Source organism: Equus przewalskii, chromosome 18, assembly GCF_037783145.1.
Source record: "Equus przewalskii isolate Varuska chromosome 18, EquPr2, whole genome shotgun sequence".
NCBI classification, from domain to species: Eukaryota; Metazoa; Chordata; class Mammalia; order Perissodactyla; family Equidae; genus Equus; species Equus przewalskii.
The window spans coordinates 13039657-13056882 of record NC_091848.1 but is presented as its reverse complement, the minus strand read 5'-3'; the positions used below and the strand labels follow the sequence as shown (position 1 = coordinate 13056882).

Here is a 17226-nt window from a genome sequence, read left to right as displayed (position 1 = left end):
ACATGGTAACAGAAAAATTAATGGTGTAGGCAATTAATACATGGTCCACAGAATGAGTAAATATGTACAGAAGATTCATAATACTGCAGACCAGTCCTACACAATAGAACAACCCTAAATTATCTAAGAGGAATTGCTCATCATTTTAAAAGAAAACTAAGGAAGAAAAACAGATTGTTACCTTTTATTCAATCTATAAAGAATATTACTAGTAGAAATAACATTTTTTTAAAAAACCCACCAAACAGCCCAGACTGCTCATCATGAAAATTTATGATAGATGAAGCAGTTCTGGCTCATAAAATTGAAAGCATAAAAATTGACCCAAGAAAAAATAATCTCAGTAAAAATATTCAACAAGAGATAAAACTCTTGGTAGCTAACACTGTGCATTGTAAAACTTGTTATTGAGTAAAGATTGACAGATGAATCCAATCTTCTTAATAAAATTTACACCTTCAAAACTGATCTGGACAAATTGCACTTGATAGATGTTGTGACCACAGAAGCCTTTGAAAGATAATTGGACCAAAAAATTGATTGGCATATCGAGTCTTTGCTATAAAATTTATATAGAAAAGAATTGTAAAAAGGTGTGATAATTTTAGTAAAATAATAATGAAAATGCAAAAATTGGGGAAGAGTTTATCTAAGATATGTGGAAAATTAATCAAGGAATTGTCTTACTGGAATTAACTCTAGAAAATACTTTCTTAATGAAAATTTATTCATGTTGACATATTTCTGATTCAAATGTTTGGATAAAATCAGAAGATCATCAGGGTCAAAAAATAAGTGGAGCCAAAATATCTTTGATCTTTGAACTCCCAGGGACTCGCTAATGGTACAAGACAACTCGATTGTACAGTGTCAGCCTGGTGGTGGCCACCGTCAGTCTAGCCTGACCGTGGCAATGTGGGCCTGTGTGATGAAGAAGAAAAGTGAGTACCTTCTTAGAAGGCTTTGGCTCTTGAAAAATGCTTAATTTATTAATTTGTTTTACACCATCTTCTGTCCCAAATAAGAATTTAAGGCAGCTAAAAAACAACATGAGATAAAATAAAATTTCAAATAAATGAGTGAAGAAATCATAGTTTTGAGAACTATTCTGATTTACCAGTCTAGCAATATGCCAGAAATTCATTGCAGCAATTTCTTTTTCGATGTCTCTGGAACACTATTCATAGCTGTTTCTGGGAATGATATATTGAAAATGCATCTTCAGAATTTCTTCCCAAACACATCAGTTCTAACCATATTTAGATTCATTCAGTTCACTGTTCCAGTTTAGTAATTTCGAAGTAAGCGTCTTGCTATACATTTTTTCTGTCTGGACTCATCTTTTTGCCTGTTTTGGATAAAAATCCTTGACACGTTTTCTCTGTCTCAGAGATATCACAACTATGGAGTGTTTCTTGCTTTTTGAACTAAATGTTTCATCAAGTCCTTGGACTTTGATAAGATCTGAGAAACCAGAGATATTTTTTAAATACATAAGAAACAATTAAAAGAACAAAATGGTAAAAGATGGGGTAAATACAGCTAATGAGAGAAACAAGCCTTGATAGCTTTCCTATTTTTAAAAAATCCACTTTAAAAGAGAACTGCTGAAGTAGGATAATGATAAGTACAGTTGTCCTTGGTATCTGTGGAGGATTGGTTCCAGGGATGCCTTGCAGATTCCAAAATCTGAGGCTGCTCAAGTCCTTTATGTGAAATGGCATAGTACAATGAATATAGCCGGCCCTCCGTATCCATGGATTTCACATTCGCAGATATGAATGGTATAAAATCCATTTATCAAATGATTATTGTTTGTACTTCTATTCTGAGCCAAGCTCTATGCTGGGTACTAGGTAGACGGTGATGAGCAAAGAGACAAGGACTACCCTCACAAGCATGTTTTTTTTTTTAAAGATTTTATTTTTTTCCTTTTTCTCCCCAAAGCCCCCAAGTACATAGTTGTATATTCTTCGTTGTGGGTCCTTCCAGTTGTGGCATGTGGGACGCTGCCTCAGCGTGGTTTTGATGAGCAGTGCCATGTCCGCGCCCAGGATTCGAACTGACAAAACTCTGGGCCACCTGCAGCGGAGCGCACGAACTTAACCACTCCGCCATGGGGCCAGCCCCCTCACAAGCATATGTTTTAATGAGAGAGAAGGAGGAAATTAAAAGAGAACCAAAGGATAAAGAATTACAAATTGTGGTGAGAAGTATTAGGAGAAAGAGTGAAGAGAAAGAAGAGGGGCTGGTGGGATAAGACGTAGATAGATGGTAAGAGAAAGCTTCTGAGGGAAAGTCGCACTTGAGATGAAATCAGATAAATGAGAGGGAACGAGCCGGGAGCCAGGGTGGGAGAGAGCTTTCTAGGCAGAGGGAACAACCTACGCAAAAAGGTAGGTCAGGGTGCCTGCTGGTCAAAGAAGGGGTAGGGATGGCTCGGAGATCAGGTAGTGCCTGGTCTACAGGAACTTCAGCGTTTTTTCCATAGAGAGCAGGAAGCTCGCTCACTCTGGCTGCTGGATGGAGAACAGGTTGAGAGCGGAACATAATATGGAACGTACTTAAGGCCATTGAACAGTACACTTAAAAATGGTTGAAATGGTAAATTTTACCTTGTGTATATTTTACCACAATAAAAAAAACTAATATGGACAGGAAACAGGTATTCCCTAAACATACATTGCCGTGAATGTTGTTCTTTCCCATCTCAGACCAACAGGAGCTCCAGGGAGCGCGGAGCAGTACAATGTGGGAATGGTCGGCTCGCACGGGCTAGAGCCCTCTCATGCAGACACTTTCAGCAGCAGTATTTCAAGAGAAGGAACCTTGATGATAAGAGAGGTAAGTTGGTATACAAACTGTCCAGAGGAAGTGCGTTTCTTAAGTGGTTTTATATTAGAGCTTTCACGGAGAAGGCTTTTAGCATGTATTTTAAGCATGGGGAATGGTGAGGGGGGGACTGTACTTCTAAATGGTTGAGTGATTTTAATTGTCAGCCACCTTCTTTCCTGTATCCTTCTAAGCTTTTGCAGTGTGGCTTAATTACATTAGTCCAAATTCTTCAGTAGGAGCTATGCAAATAGGAATATAGAATTGGAGCCTGAGGATATAAAACTGGCAAGTCCAGATGTTTCATACCACAGGAAAACAGAAACGAGTGGTCTCCCTGAACAGCATCAGTGGGCTTCTTATGCCTCCTTCCCCATGGTGTTATCCTTATGGATTTTATGTTGAAAATGCTCAGTAGTTCCAAGAAATGGTGATGTCATCTTGTCTAGTTAAATGAACATTAAAAAGACTATTAAGCTATACTGGTGAAAGAACAAAGAAATATGCAGAACTACTTAAAAATGCACCTTAGCACTTTGAGTGATTTTATTTTTTTAAACTCCAGGAGCATCATTTCTTTTGGGAGGGGTGCCCACATGTTCCCTTTCGCCCATCCCTCAAACGCACTTCCCCATCTGGGCTAACCAGAAGGGCCTTGAGAAATTAGGATCTGTCTTCTCTTCTTTTTCACTTCATCATCACCATGCAAGTTTGACAGCAGGTCTCTGCTTGGAAGGAAAGTAATGGCTGATGACATTGGGCAAAGTTACTTATGTCTCCCTGCATCTATTTTATCATCTATGAAATTTCATAAATCATAGTATCTGGCTCATGAGATGATTGGGAATATTAAATGAGTTAATACATGTAAGCATTCAATAAATGTTAACTGTTGTATTCTATTTCACTCTCTCCAGAGAGTTGAGTTCTTTGATTTGTTAGCATTCCCCACTCTTCCCTCTGCAACATGTACATAGATCATCTGTCACTCTCCTTCCTCATCCAGGATATTGGGAAGCCCTAATAGCAGGTTCTGCTCTCCAGAAAGGTAGAGGGCATCTCACTTAGTAAAAAAGGAACTGTAGTTTTGAGATGAATAAGGCCTTTGAAGTAATCATTGGCAGTAGGGCTATAACAGGAAGAGTAGTTCACAAAGCAACTTGCTAGAATTTCATTTTATGGCTTTACCGAATCTTTCAAGTAGGCTTTAAAGAGTCCTTTCATGTAAGCCTGAAATGAAAAATGGGCTTGGCTGCTGAAGTTGACATTGTGTAGTGCTGGTATATAAATCTCCCAGTGTGGTGAATGGATCATTTCAGTGGAAGCGTGGAGGGCTTCTATCACTATAGCTTGCCACATGGGAAAACATGAGGGAAAATATTCTGGAGTGAGTTACTTTCTGACTCCAAATGAAAGGACTCCCATTTCTAACGTGGTTTAAAATTTGCTTGAGTCTTTATGACAAAGTCAATACCTTGAAGCAGATATTTGAAGCCACATTTTTAGTTCAGTTGTCCGCCACATCTGAATGGCTCCAGATTATTTAAAGCACTCCGAAATTCTCTGAGCACAGCCAATCACTTTGAAAATAGCATTCATCGGTGTCTTATATAAATTTGATCTGTCGAGGGCCCCACAATCTTTTTGTCCTCTCAATTTCCAAATTCCACCTTTCCCAAATGCGGGCTTTAAAAATAATAAATCCTGAGTTGAAATCCATTAAAAGTATGGGTATTAAAAAGATAAATGCAAATTAAAGTTTGTCCCTGACAAAATAATAAGAAAAAAAATAAAAACTCATTATAATAGAACTTAGTTTATAGGGTGCTATTAGTTGAGTTCCCCAGGATTGAACATCAAGGAGAACTGACTCAACTCGTCATTCTCCTGGGCATGGACTGGATGGTTCTGTAGGAACATACGGGCTGTACTACCCATGGTCTTGTCAGATGCACAAGTGCCCCGTGGGTCTACCTTTTCCTATCCTACAGCCCCACAGGACCTTTCTTTACTCTAGTTATAGAACACTCCACACCAGCTGTCATCTGCCACATTGCCTGTGGGGGCCCATCTGCCAGAAAAGTTAATCTCCCCTCCTCATCTTTGCCCATTCTTCACCCAGCAGATCCCTATAGACCGGCTCAGCCTTCCCTTTCTCCCTGAAGGCTCTCCTGGGACTCCATGGGCCTCTGACCATATCACCTTCTTACTGACCAGCTGGTATCTCTCCAGTGTCTGTCCGCCCCACTGACCAGAACACTAGCTTGTCATCATGAAAGCTCTTTTGGTTACAAGTCATAAGAAAAAGAACCCACTTAAAACAGCTTAAGAAAAAAAATAATAAGTGAAGTAGGTATCAGAGATAGGGGAATAAAGATTCAGAGGCATTTCATGGAAGGAATCCACAGGCAGAGAGTGAGTTAGGCCCGCTATGCAAGGCTGGAACCAGAAACTAAAAAGATGTCAGGAGCTCAGGCAACTTCTCATGTGCGTATCTGGCTCTCTTGCTACCTGGCCTCCTTACCCTCATCTCTGTTTCCTCTACATTTCTCCTTGTTCTTCTGTCTCCACGAACCAGCTTTCTCTCCCTCTGCATGCACGTGCTGTCATCTCCCTCTGTCCCCCACTGCAAGATAGTCACCACATCCCAGCTCAGCTGCTCAGCGGAGACTGACCTGGTATCTCTCAGGCCTAATGGTAAATTCCAATGGGAATGTGGTCCTGTTTGGCTCAGGTGTCCACTCTGATCCAATCAGCTGTGGCCAAGAGTGAGCAGAGCCACCTGGTACAGCAGCACCAAGTACCTGGGCTCTGCCAGCAGGCAGCCTTAGTTCAAAGCCTGATTTCATCACTTACAACCTGTGTCACTCAGGGCACGTTAATTAAATTCTTTACACTGAAGTTTTTCCATCTGTAAATGGGGATAATGGAAACTAACCCATGGTGTTATTGTGAGGATATAAATATAAAGTGTTTAGCACAGTACCTGGCATATGTTGGTACTCGGAACATCTTAGTGCCCACCTTCATGGGAATGGTGAGGGCATAAAAGAGATCATAGAGATTGTTGGGGCTCTGTTATTGAAGTTCTAGAGGGCAAGACCGTTGTGCATTTATCTTTGTGTTCCCGACAGAGTGCTTGGCACAGAGAAGGTATTTAAGTCTAAACAGGTACTGGTTGATTGAACAAAAGGGTGATGACTCAGAAGTGGGAAGATTCAGGTGTCATTGCTAGCTTCCTTCAAGCTCCCCACTCTCTGGGCCGTTTCCCCTTGTTAGCCTCTTCAGGTCTTTGATAACCAATGTGTCTACATCTGTTTTTGGCTTAAGGCAGAATGCTGCTAACACAAGAGCGACCGCAAAACTCTAAAGAGACAGTGTCTGATTTATGCTACTGGGAAGTTGGGGAAAAATGTTAAAAAGCTTTTCAGTATTTGAACAGAAGTTAGAAGGAAGGAGAAACTGCCCAGTACACATAAAGTTGGGGACAATAAGATAAATTAGGACTGAACCCTCGAGATGTCATTTAGAAGATGAAATATTCCAATGAGTACTGTGGCAAGATGAATCCAGAAAATACCCGTTTCCAGGAGAGTTCGTAAGCCAGGAGCATGTTGCTAAGAAACAGAGAGCACTAAGGCTTTCCAGTTATGTTTCAAGCTTCCTGGTACCAACAATTATATGCACCCCTTCAGGAACTTGGGGTCTGTTTCATCTCCCCCCCACACACACAAAAATGCCTCCTTTCACTTCTAGCCAGAGGTAGGTGTAGAGTTGTAACTGCAAGACCAAGACAGGCTCTGGAAGGAAGAAGCCAGGCCATGAGAAACAGCACGAGCCCTCGCCCATGGCAGCCAGCCCCAAAGAAGGCAGAACGTGCATCTGCTTGCTCCTAATTCCTCCATGTTCAGCAGATGCTTCACACTTAGTAGGCACTCAGAAATGCTGGGTAAATGAATTAAAGAAAGAAAAGGCAAAGAAGGGGATCATTACTTAATCAGATCTGCTCTAAGAAACCTCAGTGAGCCAGTCTTACAAATGTTCAATCAGAAAGTACAACACTAGCCAGGCCGACGATGTGGGCACTGGCTTTTAGGGAGCAAGGTTGTCTTTTAAATCTGTATTTCTTCCTCAGGAGATTTGGGAGGAGGCTTTTCTCTCCAGAGCAGTGATTTCCAACTTGTTCGGTCATGCAACCCAATCAGTAAAAATTTTAGAGCATGCCACGTAATATAGTATATTTATTTATTTACAAATCATGCATTTGTCTTACTACAGGAGAATATACATTATAAAATATCTTTAAAGGACATTTAAAAGGATGCTATAAACAATATTTCAGATGCTTTGCTAGTCATAATGGCCTCTTTTTTATATTGACTGCTATCACAAGGCACCATAGTTGCTTATTGAGAGATTCAACGTTAGTGATAGTGGATGTAAATTCATATTTTCAAATAACCTTTAGATCATTTCAGTGTTTTTTTCTAACTCCTGCCAGATATGATGAATCATTGTTTTGACCTCATGACTGACAAAGAGGCCCACTAGTTGGATAGGTATCATCTCTACACTGTGCGTGGATTATCAGTATTATCTCAACCTACTGCTTCTTTTCAGCAATATTTTAGGTCATGTTTCTGTTGTGTGGATTTGTGTCATTGTAAGCTGTATGTAAGAAAACCATATTTGCAATATGATCTGCAAATCTAGTTAACTGGTGTGACAGGCACACGCACACACAAACACTGCAGAAGAGGAACTTGCAAGAATGGGCCCCACTTGGCCCCTCCACCTCTGGCATTCCTGTCTCCCCACAGAGAACCCCCACATCCTGTGTGACCTCTGACTGCCCCTCGTACAGAAGCATAGGCCTCAGGGTCAATTCATATACTAAATATTAGCAAAGCTTAACTTGTTTCTTATTTTCTTGGGTAAAATAGAAATTTGCATATTATCTTCCCATACTCTAGTGAGTCAATAGAGACCCACTGCACCTGTGCTCTGTGAGGCGTGATGCTGCTCTGTGGCCTTTGCCCTCCTTTTCTAATGCTGCCCATGTGTTGTGCCCCTCAGACATCTGGAGAGAAGAAACGATCTGGCCATACTGACAGCAATGGCTTTGCTGGCCACATCAACCTCCCGGACCTCGTGCAGCAGAGCCATTCCCCAGCTGGGACCCCAACTGAGGGCCTGGGGCGCGTCTCCACCCATCCCCAGGAAATGGACTCTGGGACTGAAGTAGGTTGTGGGCAACTGTCACGACAGCTCTGTTCTCGTTTCAGGGGTTTCTGAAACCCTCCTTTCTTCAAGAATGCGGCTTTGTCAAGCCCCTGAAATGTGTTTGGTTGATTTCTACTATATAGTACTTATGCATATCCTCAAATGGAGGAAATTATAGAAGCACAGCAGTAAAAAGTTCTCAAATGTCATCTGGACCAATACCTGTTTTCACAGATGTACCGAGGCTCAGAGAGGTTAAGTGCCTTGCCCAGGGCACACAGCTGGTTTTGACAGAGCTAGGACCAGAACTGGGACCTCCTATCTCCCAGGCCTGTGATAGAAGCTTCAGCCTATAGAAATTCCAATGCCAATAGTTGAGGTTCATAATTATATTAATTTAGTCAAACTAAGTTCGACTTAAATGAAATGAGGTTGAAATGATTTTTTTATGAAAAATAAAAATCAGTAAATAGATAGGATCTCAAAGTATTCATCTTCCTAAACTCCAAATTACATGAGAAAGAGTGAAATGGGATATTGTCTTTCCTATATAGAAACAGTCTGGGCAAAAGCCTGAATAAACACAGTCTATTAGGCACTGCTTGTAGATGTCATTGACTGAGCTTGACCAATTGGATGAGTTCACAGTTATTGGTCATGTTTCATGAATAGTCCTGTGAATCACACATAGGCCCTAAATGTGTTTATAAAGCATAGGCACTGTTGTTTCTGATGTCCGCACACTAAGTTTTTATGATGCACACTTTGGATTCTAAAGTTACAGAGCAAATGAGCTTGGCTTGCCCCAAGGAAAAGAACCGTGGCATATCAGAAAGTGTAACATCCTATTGTAGCTCCATGCAGTGTGGGCAGGCTTTTTCCTGCCTGAATACCTCTGTTGGTACCAAAGAGGACCATGTGGGGTTGGACCCCGGTTCCAATTCTACTGCTGTCCCAACCTCTAAGTGGGAATGCTAGTATCTGTCCTACTTCCTTCAGACTTATTTTAAAGATGAAAGGAGACACTGTATGTGAAAGAGCTCTATTAAGGAGGGGGCATCCTACCTTATAGAGAATGGAGTGCTTTTGACTTTTTTATAAGGTGGAGGGCAAATTAAATCAGATCGGATCTTTGTGATTTTCTCCTTGTTTAGGGGTGTTGGGATGTTGATTTTATTTTTAAAAAAACAAGTAAAAATAAACTAAAAATTAAAAACTTAATTAAAAACATGTATCCGAAAATAGAGGTGCTTCTTAAGTTGAATGGTCTGTTTGTGATGTTAAACGGTCTTGAGTACAGTGGAAGGAATGGAGATGAAAGACAAAATGGGGAGATGGTTATTGCAGCTCCTTTGGCAAAACACAAATACGAACTATTGTGACACGAAGCCCTGATATTTCAGTTTACTATTCCCTTGTCTAGTTCTGACTTCCTGTCTTCATGGTGCTGTCCAAGCCCTTGAGATTTACTTTTTTAAGTAAGCCTTCAAAGTGCATAGCTTTCAAACCTAGTATCTTCATGAAGTCCCCAAATAAGGCATGCAAAAATAAGTATCCTTTTAAGGAGACTGTCATGGGAAGGAAAAATCTTCAGTCCCTCAATGAAATTATCCCTGAATTAAAGATTCTAAGGCTTCTCGAGCCAACATAATCCACCCCTGTCGCCAAGCCAGCATGGAGGGCCCAAAGGCCTGAGAGAGAGCTTTTGGTTGGCCTTGTGTTCAGGATGAAGTGCTGCCGCATAGACTGCTTACTTAGTTTATTGCTAATTGTGTCAGCCTTTCTTAAGGCCGTTTGGTCAATATGAGATTGCTTTTACTTTAAGAGAGAGAGAAGCTGTCACCACAGTCACCTTACCAGACATTAAAGTGCCACATACAGTCCAAAATATAATTTGCTCACTGCAAATCTTGCAGCCTGATAATTAATAAAACCCTGCAAAGACACAATGGCTAGCGAGTAACCAATACCAAGAGAAGCTGGAGGGAGGCACACACTTTGACTAGGGCGTTGTTGTGTGAACAGCTGGATGGATTGAAGAGTCTGTAATCATTTTAAAGCCCAAAGTATTGTTAGCATTGTTTGTTCCTGCAGTATTTATCTGCTCTTCTTAATCTTCTTGCTTATTGACTAGTATGGCATGGGGAGCAGCACTAAGGCCTCCTTCACCCCCTTTGTGGACCCCAGAGTATACCAGACATCTCCCACTGATGAAGATGAAGAGGATGAAGAATCATCAGCTGCGGGTAAGTTAGAAGGGCCCAATGCTTTTGAAACAGCTTGGTTTTCCTTTCTGGTATGGCCTGATAAAGAAATTAATCATTAGTTCAGTAGATAAGCCATTTACTGCTTAGGTCCTGACTTAAAGGGAAGACCTTTTTCTTAATTACTATTTTTGTAGGGTTTATAAAACAAATTTTTTTCTCCGTTTTTCTTTTTTTTTTATCTTTTCTATTTTGCTTCTAGTAGGAACCCAGAGATATCCAGGGGCCCTAGGAAAAGCTGTTCCTCAGAGATCTCCAGGCTTACCACCTATTTCTCAAAAGCAATTTCTGGGTACAATGCTGTGCACGCAGTAGACACTTAATAAGTGCGTGTTGAGTTGTGTTGAGTTCTAGATGTGTGCTTCCCGCCGCAAAGGTCTGGCTGATTTAGAGGAGTCTTGCTTTCTAGACTTCTACAACTCACTAATCATCAGAGTCAGCTTAGGCCAGTTTGTCAACTGATAATGTGGAATTTTAAAAAGTAAATCTTTCCTGCATATATTACAGGAAATGAGGATGGTGCATTTAACTTTGTGAGATGAATATCAATTCTCTAAACTAGCCAAGTAGTGTCTATAAGCCTGTTTTACTAATAGATAAAATAGTGCTTCTATGAATGATATACTTTATTTTACTAAACAAAAATGTAAAATACGCATAGTTTCAGAGTTTCTTTGCCTTTACTATAATGTGCACTAAAGAAGGAAAAAATCATAGTGTTTGAAGCCCCTTCTCCATGTCTACATTGGTTATATTTTAAGATGCTACTGACTTCTCTGATTCTTTTTCTCAAAGCTCTGTTTACTAGCGAACTTCTTAGGCAAGAACAGGCCAAACTCAATGAAGCAAGAAAGATTTCAGTAGTAAATGTAAACCCAACCAACATTCGGCCTCATAGTGACACACCAGAAATCAGAAAATATAAGAAACGATTCAACTCAGAAATACTTTGTGCAGCTCTGTGGGGTAAGTTGGTGCTTTCTACCACTCACTAATGAACTGACACTCAAACATTAAGCCTGTGGGTCTTAACATCAGAAGAGCACTGGTTGAATCATGGATGTTAGAGACCTGACTAGGGACTGTCCTAACCTCAGGAGTGATCAAGAGCAACTTTATATGTAAAAAGAACTGATACCCTAATACCCAGGTGAACAGAATAAGATTCAGAACGACCTTGTCTCAAAACAGTGATGGGCTAAAGCCAACAACACAAATAGTAGGAGTAAGATAAAACTTGAAAAGGACAACAAATGATGACACTTCCCTTTTAGATCAAAACATCACCTGCAGGTTTTTATAAGAACCTGCAGTTCTTGTAGAAAAGATCTGCAGGTTTTAACTGACCTCAAACTCAGTCAAGGCATACCTCGGAGATATTGCGGGTTTTGTTCCAGACCACCACAATAAAGCAAATATTGCAGTGAAGCAAAGTACACAATTTTTTTGGTTTCCCAGTGTATATAAAAGTTATGTTTACGCTATGTTGTAGTCTGTTAAGTGTGCAATAGCATTATGGTTAAAGAAAACAATGTACATACAATAATTAAAAAATGCTTTATTGTTAAAAAATGCTAACCATCATTTGATCCTTCAGCGAGTGGTAATCTTTTTGCTGGTGGAGGGTCTTGCCTCACTGTTGATGGCTGCTGACTGATCAGGATGGTAATTGCAAAAAGGTTAAAGTGGCTGTTGCAATTTCTTAAAATAAGACAACAAAGTTTGCTGCATCAATTGACCCTTCCTTTCACGAACAATTTCTGTACAGCATGTGATGCTGTTTGATAGCATTTTACCTATAGTAGAACTTCTTTCAAAACTGGAGTCAGTCCTCTCAAACCCTGCAGCTGCCTTATCAACTAAGCTTATGCAGTGTTTAAATCCTGGGCTGTCATTTCAACAATCTTCACAGCATCTTCACCAGGAGTAGATTCCATCTCAAGAAACCGCTTTCTTTGCTCGTCCATAAGAAGCACCTCCTCATCCGTTAAAGTTTTATCATGAGATTGCCGCAATTCAGTCACATCTTCAGGCTCTACTTATATTTCTTGTTCTTTTGCTATTTCTCCCACATCTGCAGTTACTTCCTCCACTGAAGTCTTGAACTCCTCAAAGTCATCTATGAGGGTTGGAATTAACTTCTTCCAAACTCTTATTAATGTTGATATTTTTTCCTTTTCCCGTGAATCATGAGTGTTCGTGGTAAATCCTTTTCAGAAGGTTTTCAATTTATTTTGCCCAGATCCATCAGAGAAATCTCTATCTATGGCAGCTGTAGCCTTATGAAATGTATTTCTTAAATGAGACTTGAAAGTCAAAATTACTTCTTGATCCATGGGCTTCAGAGTGGATGTTTTGTTAGCAAGCATGAAAACAACATTAATCTCTTTATACATCTCCATCACAGCTCTTGGGTGACCCAGTGTCTTGTCAATGAGCAGTAATATTTTGAAAGGACTCCTTTTTCCTGAGCGATAGGTCTCAACAATGGGCTTAAACTATTCAGTAAACGTGTTATAAACAGATGTGCTTCATCCAGGCTTTGTTGTCTTATTTTAAGAAATTGCAACAGCTATTCTAACCTTCTGCAAGTATCCCTTGATCAGTGTACCCCCTTCATTAATAATCCTACCTAGATCTTCTGGATAACTTGTTTCAGCTTCTACATCAGCACTGGCTATTTCACCTTGCATTTTTATGTTATGGACATGGCTTCTTTCCTTAAACCTCCTGAACCAACCTCTGTTACCTTCAAACTTTTCTTCTGCAGCTTTCTCCCCTCTCTCAGCCTTCACAGAACTGAAGAGAGTCAGGGCCTTGCTCTGGATTAGGCTTTGGCTTTCAGGGAATGTTATGGTTGGTTTGCTCTTCTGTACAGACCACTAAAACTTTCTCCATATTAGTAATAAGACTATTTTGCTTTCTAATCATTCATGTGTTCACTAGAGTAGCACTTTTAATTTCCTTCAAGAACTCTTCCTCTGCATTCACAGCCTGGCTAACTGTTTGGTGATGAGGCCTCGCTCAACTTTTGACATGCCTGCCTCACTAAGCTTAATCATATCTAACTTTTGATTTAAAATGAGAAATTTGCAACTCTTCCTTTCACTTGAAATTAGAGGCCATTGTAGGGTTATTAATTGGCCTAATTTCAATAGTGTTATGTCTTAGGGAGTAGGGAGGCCCAAGGAGAGGGAGAGAGATGAGGGAACGGCCAGTCAGTGGAGCAGTCAGAACACACACAACATTTAGTGATTAAGTTTGCCGTCTTATATGGGCGTGGTCTGTGGCAACCCAAAACAATTACAATAGTAACATCAAAGATCACTGATCACAGATCACCATAACAAATATAATAATCATGAAAAAGTTTGAAATATTGTGAGAATTACCAAAATGTGATACAGAGACACAAAGTGAGCAAATGCTTTTGGAAAAATGGCACCTATAGACTTACTCGACACAAGGTTGCCACAAACGTTCAGTTTGTAAAAACACAATATCTGCAAGCACAATAAAGTGAAGCGCAATAAAACAAGGTATGCCTCGTATGGGTGTGATGGGATTCTATCCAAGTCCTGGTCTGTGTTACTACAAACATCACGTACAGATCAAGGAAAGACATGGCCCATCTGTACCCATCTAAACTACTAAGCCTAGTTTGGGCACCACTATTTTATAAGGGCAAAAGCATTTGAGATGTTAGAGGGAAAAACATGAAGCCTGGAAACCATTTCATGGGAGAGGTGATGGAGGGGAGTAAGGCTCTGTCCTCTGGAGAAGAGATGGAAGACACTAAGATAGCCATGTTTAATATTGAATAATATGTGGACAAAGGAGCAGACATTCATGGTACTCAGAAGATAGATGTACAGCCAGCCAGAGAAATTAGAAAGTTACCTGCTCATGAATATAGTCCATTGCGCAGTGGACCTCTCAGTGTCTGTGTGTTGGGGGAATGGTTTGCCTAGGGATGAATTTTTAGGATTGTAGTTACCCAGACAAGACCACTCACCTGCCAGAGCTTTTGTATTAGGCATTACCACATGGGAGGTGGGCTGGACTAGATTTAGATACATGAGAAGTCCCTTACAGTCAATAATTATGTGACTTTCAGGCTACTAACACCTTCACTTAAATTGGTTTACCATTTCCTAACAAAGAGCAGAACCTTAGGACACAAATTAAGCTTTGCTGTGAGGAGGAGAAAGGGCTTTTCTTCCAGTGAGGTATGGAAATGCGGTACTTTGTTGTATGCTGAGGTGGGTAGGCTAGAAATCACTGCATGAAAAGGGGTGGGGTGAACTGTAGGGAAGTCTTGAGGTGAGAGCCAAGAAAGGATAGGTATTACAGGAAAGGAATAAAGGCAAATTGTGCTAGCATCACAGCTGTGCCTAAGGCTCCTTTTGAGAAGCACTCTATACTAGGTAGTAATGGCTGGATGTAATGAATGCCACTACCACTTTATAAAAGAAAACTAATTTCATTACCAGAGGGACGGTGATCTAATTACTGTGACAGAGCTTCTACTTCCACACTCCCTACTGTAGTACCTACTTGCCCATTAGTTTATATTTATAAAGCGTGGCTTCTTAGGTTTTACAGGGATCCCAGATGCAGAAGGTTAAAGCCCATAAAAAGTCAGTCTTGGGTGCTTCTTAAATTGCAGGCGTAAACCTCCTGGTGGGAACTGAAAATGGCCTGATGCTTTTGGACCGAAGTGGGCAAGGCAAAGTCTATAATCTGATCAACCGGAGGCGATTTCAACAGATGGATGTGCTAGAAGGCCTGAATGTCCTTGTGACTATATCAGGTATGTTACTAGGATGATGTGTCCTCCAGGTCTGCGCAGGTGGGAAAGGTGATCACCTGTTTCTGAAAAAACAGTAAGCTCTGCCCTTCCCAGCTAACAAGCGCCACAGTAAATTATAGCAGTTTAGCCAGAGTGAGACCACCCACATTTGGTAACTCTGGAGACTCTAACCTCCAAAAGGAGGTCTCTCACCTCTGCGTGAAATCTGCATCAGGCAGAAACATACCACAAAGGCTGTGTGGCTCTAGGCCTTTAACCCCTGCCAGCCCTCAGCAAGAAGCTTTTTTTTTAAGGTGTCTGCATCCCAGTCATTGCTATCTACTCTCAGATGGAGAATATCAAAATGCAGATTTCTGGGAGTAGGAAACTTTATAAGCAGAAATTCCTCTGGTCTCTTTTCTCTCAATTACTCCTCTAGCTTATAGTCTACTGATGTTTTAGCAAGTGCCGCTGGCCCATTGGGTGATTGAGTCTGCAACGAGATTTGAATGTGGGAATCATTACTGCTACAGTCTGCAGCTTTCTGCTTTCCAGAAAGAGATTTAAAAAAAAAAAAAAAAGACAAAAGTGAAGGCCTTATTACTGACAAGTTTAAAATGTTACCTAAAAGAGTCTGTATTTGAAAGTTTTTTCTTTCTGATAGTATTTGAAAGAGTTTAATAAATAACATCCTTTTTCCCCTCCCATCTTATTCCATCCAGTGTGAAACCATTGTCCCACTGCACATTAGAGCCACCTGAGGAGATGTGGGTCAGAATCCATGGGGGTGGGGCTCAGGCATCAATAGCTTTCCTGCTTCCTGGTTCCTGAAGTGTTTCCAGTGTGCAGCCAAGTTTGAGAACCACAGCTCTACACTCAGCTGTTGTTTTGCAAAGAGACAGCACAGAACTACTGGGTTGAACCTCGAGAAAAGTTTAACTCTCCATCTCTACTTCTATTTTGAAAGAAATGCCTTCACTTGATGCTACAATTCCCTCTTTTACCTTTCCACTGAATGCTCAGAATTTCATCTATTTTTATTCTCCCCAAATGAGGGTTAACCAAGTACATTCTTCTCATATTATCATTTGAGTTTAATTCAGTGTAGTCCTTTGTTCTGGTTAATTGCTTTCTGGATTGCTACACTACCAAATCAAATTTAAAACCATACATCTGTCGCTCACCTACCAAAAGTGGCAGTAATACCAGAAAATTCACATTTAGGCTTCATTATGTTGTTAGCAACACATCCCCATTCTTAAAAGTGTAACCATTTCCTCTTACCATGATGGGGAAAGAAGAAAAGGAAAATAAGAGCAAATGATTCTTGAAGTGCCCTCGGGTCTACGTCGACATAGAAAGAAGGAAGCACGGGCCCTCCTGCCCATCCTGGCCATTGGGCTCAATGCACCTTCTTGGCTTTTGGTTACAAAAAGGAATCGTACCTGCACAGTGATTCCCTTAATTTAAGTTATGAATGCACTCTCTGGTCAAACCCAGTGTGCAGTGCTTTAATGAACACTCTTCTTCTGGTAGGTGTCACACCTGTAAAATCTAAAACGTCTTTTGACACCTAAGAGAAATCAAAGGAAGATAATTACCCAAGAAGTATAAGCCACAGGCCTAAATTTCTGATCACTTAGGAAGAGCCAGACCAAGGGGCATTTCCTTACCTGGTGCTCAGATAATCTCATGGAGTATACTAAAAGTTTTGCTCCTTGTGTACTCCTCAATATTTTTAAGATGTTTTCTTATCATACAAAGAATTCTTTACTCCAGGAACACTTTACCAAAGGGAACTTTTAAGTTTTTTTCCAAGTACACATCTTTTAATCCTCTCCTATTTTTGTTTGGTATTTCTTTCAGTGACCTCAGTACCAAAAACATGTCCAGGGTTATTTTCAGAGCCCAGAGTACCTTTATTACACTTGTTTCTCTTGTCTCCTTATAGAATTACTTTCTTTGTTGTTGTTAGGTAAAATAAAACCACTACCAGCTGTCATCTTTAAAGTAATGGAGGAGGCAATAAGAAGCTCTCATTAACATATGCTGCTGCGTTAGGAGGTGAGGGAAAGGCAGTCACACATAAGTGCATACCTTAAAATGTTCACTTGT

At 40.5% G+C, this 17226-nt stretch overlaps 1 protein-coding gene across 33 annotated transcripts in view; it reads left to right on the top strand.

Moving 5' to 3' along the window:
- The window catches only part of TNIK (TRAF2 and NCK interacting kinase), a 383771-nt gene that overhangs the window by 353149 nt on the left and 13396 nt on the right, over window positions 1-17226 (top strand). For 17 of the 33 annotated variants that reach the window (XM_070583121.1, XM_070583127.1, XM_070583125.1 and 14 more), the window contains 5 exons: window positions 2715-2844; window positions 7909-8073; window positions 10190-10301; window positions 11115-11285; window positions 14989-15132. In XM_070583121.1, the coding sequence (XP_070439222.1) occupies window positions 2715-2844; window positions 7909-8073; window positions 10190-10301; window positions 11115-11285; window positions 14989-15132 (722 nt within the window). Of the gene's footprint in view, window positions 1-2714; window positions 2845-7908; window positions 8074-10189; window positions 10302-10521; window positions 10612-11114; window positions 11286-14988; window positions 15133-17226 lie in introns of all 33 variants that reach the window. The other 16 variants (XM_070583113.1, XM_070583120.1, XM_070583110.1 and 13 more) reach the window with 2 other exon arrangements.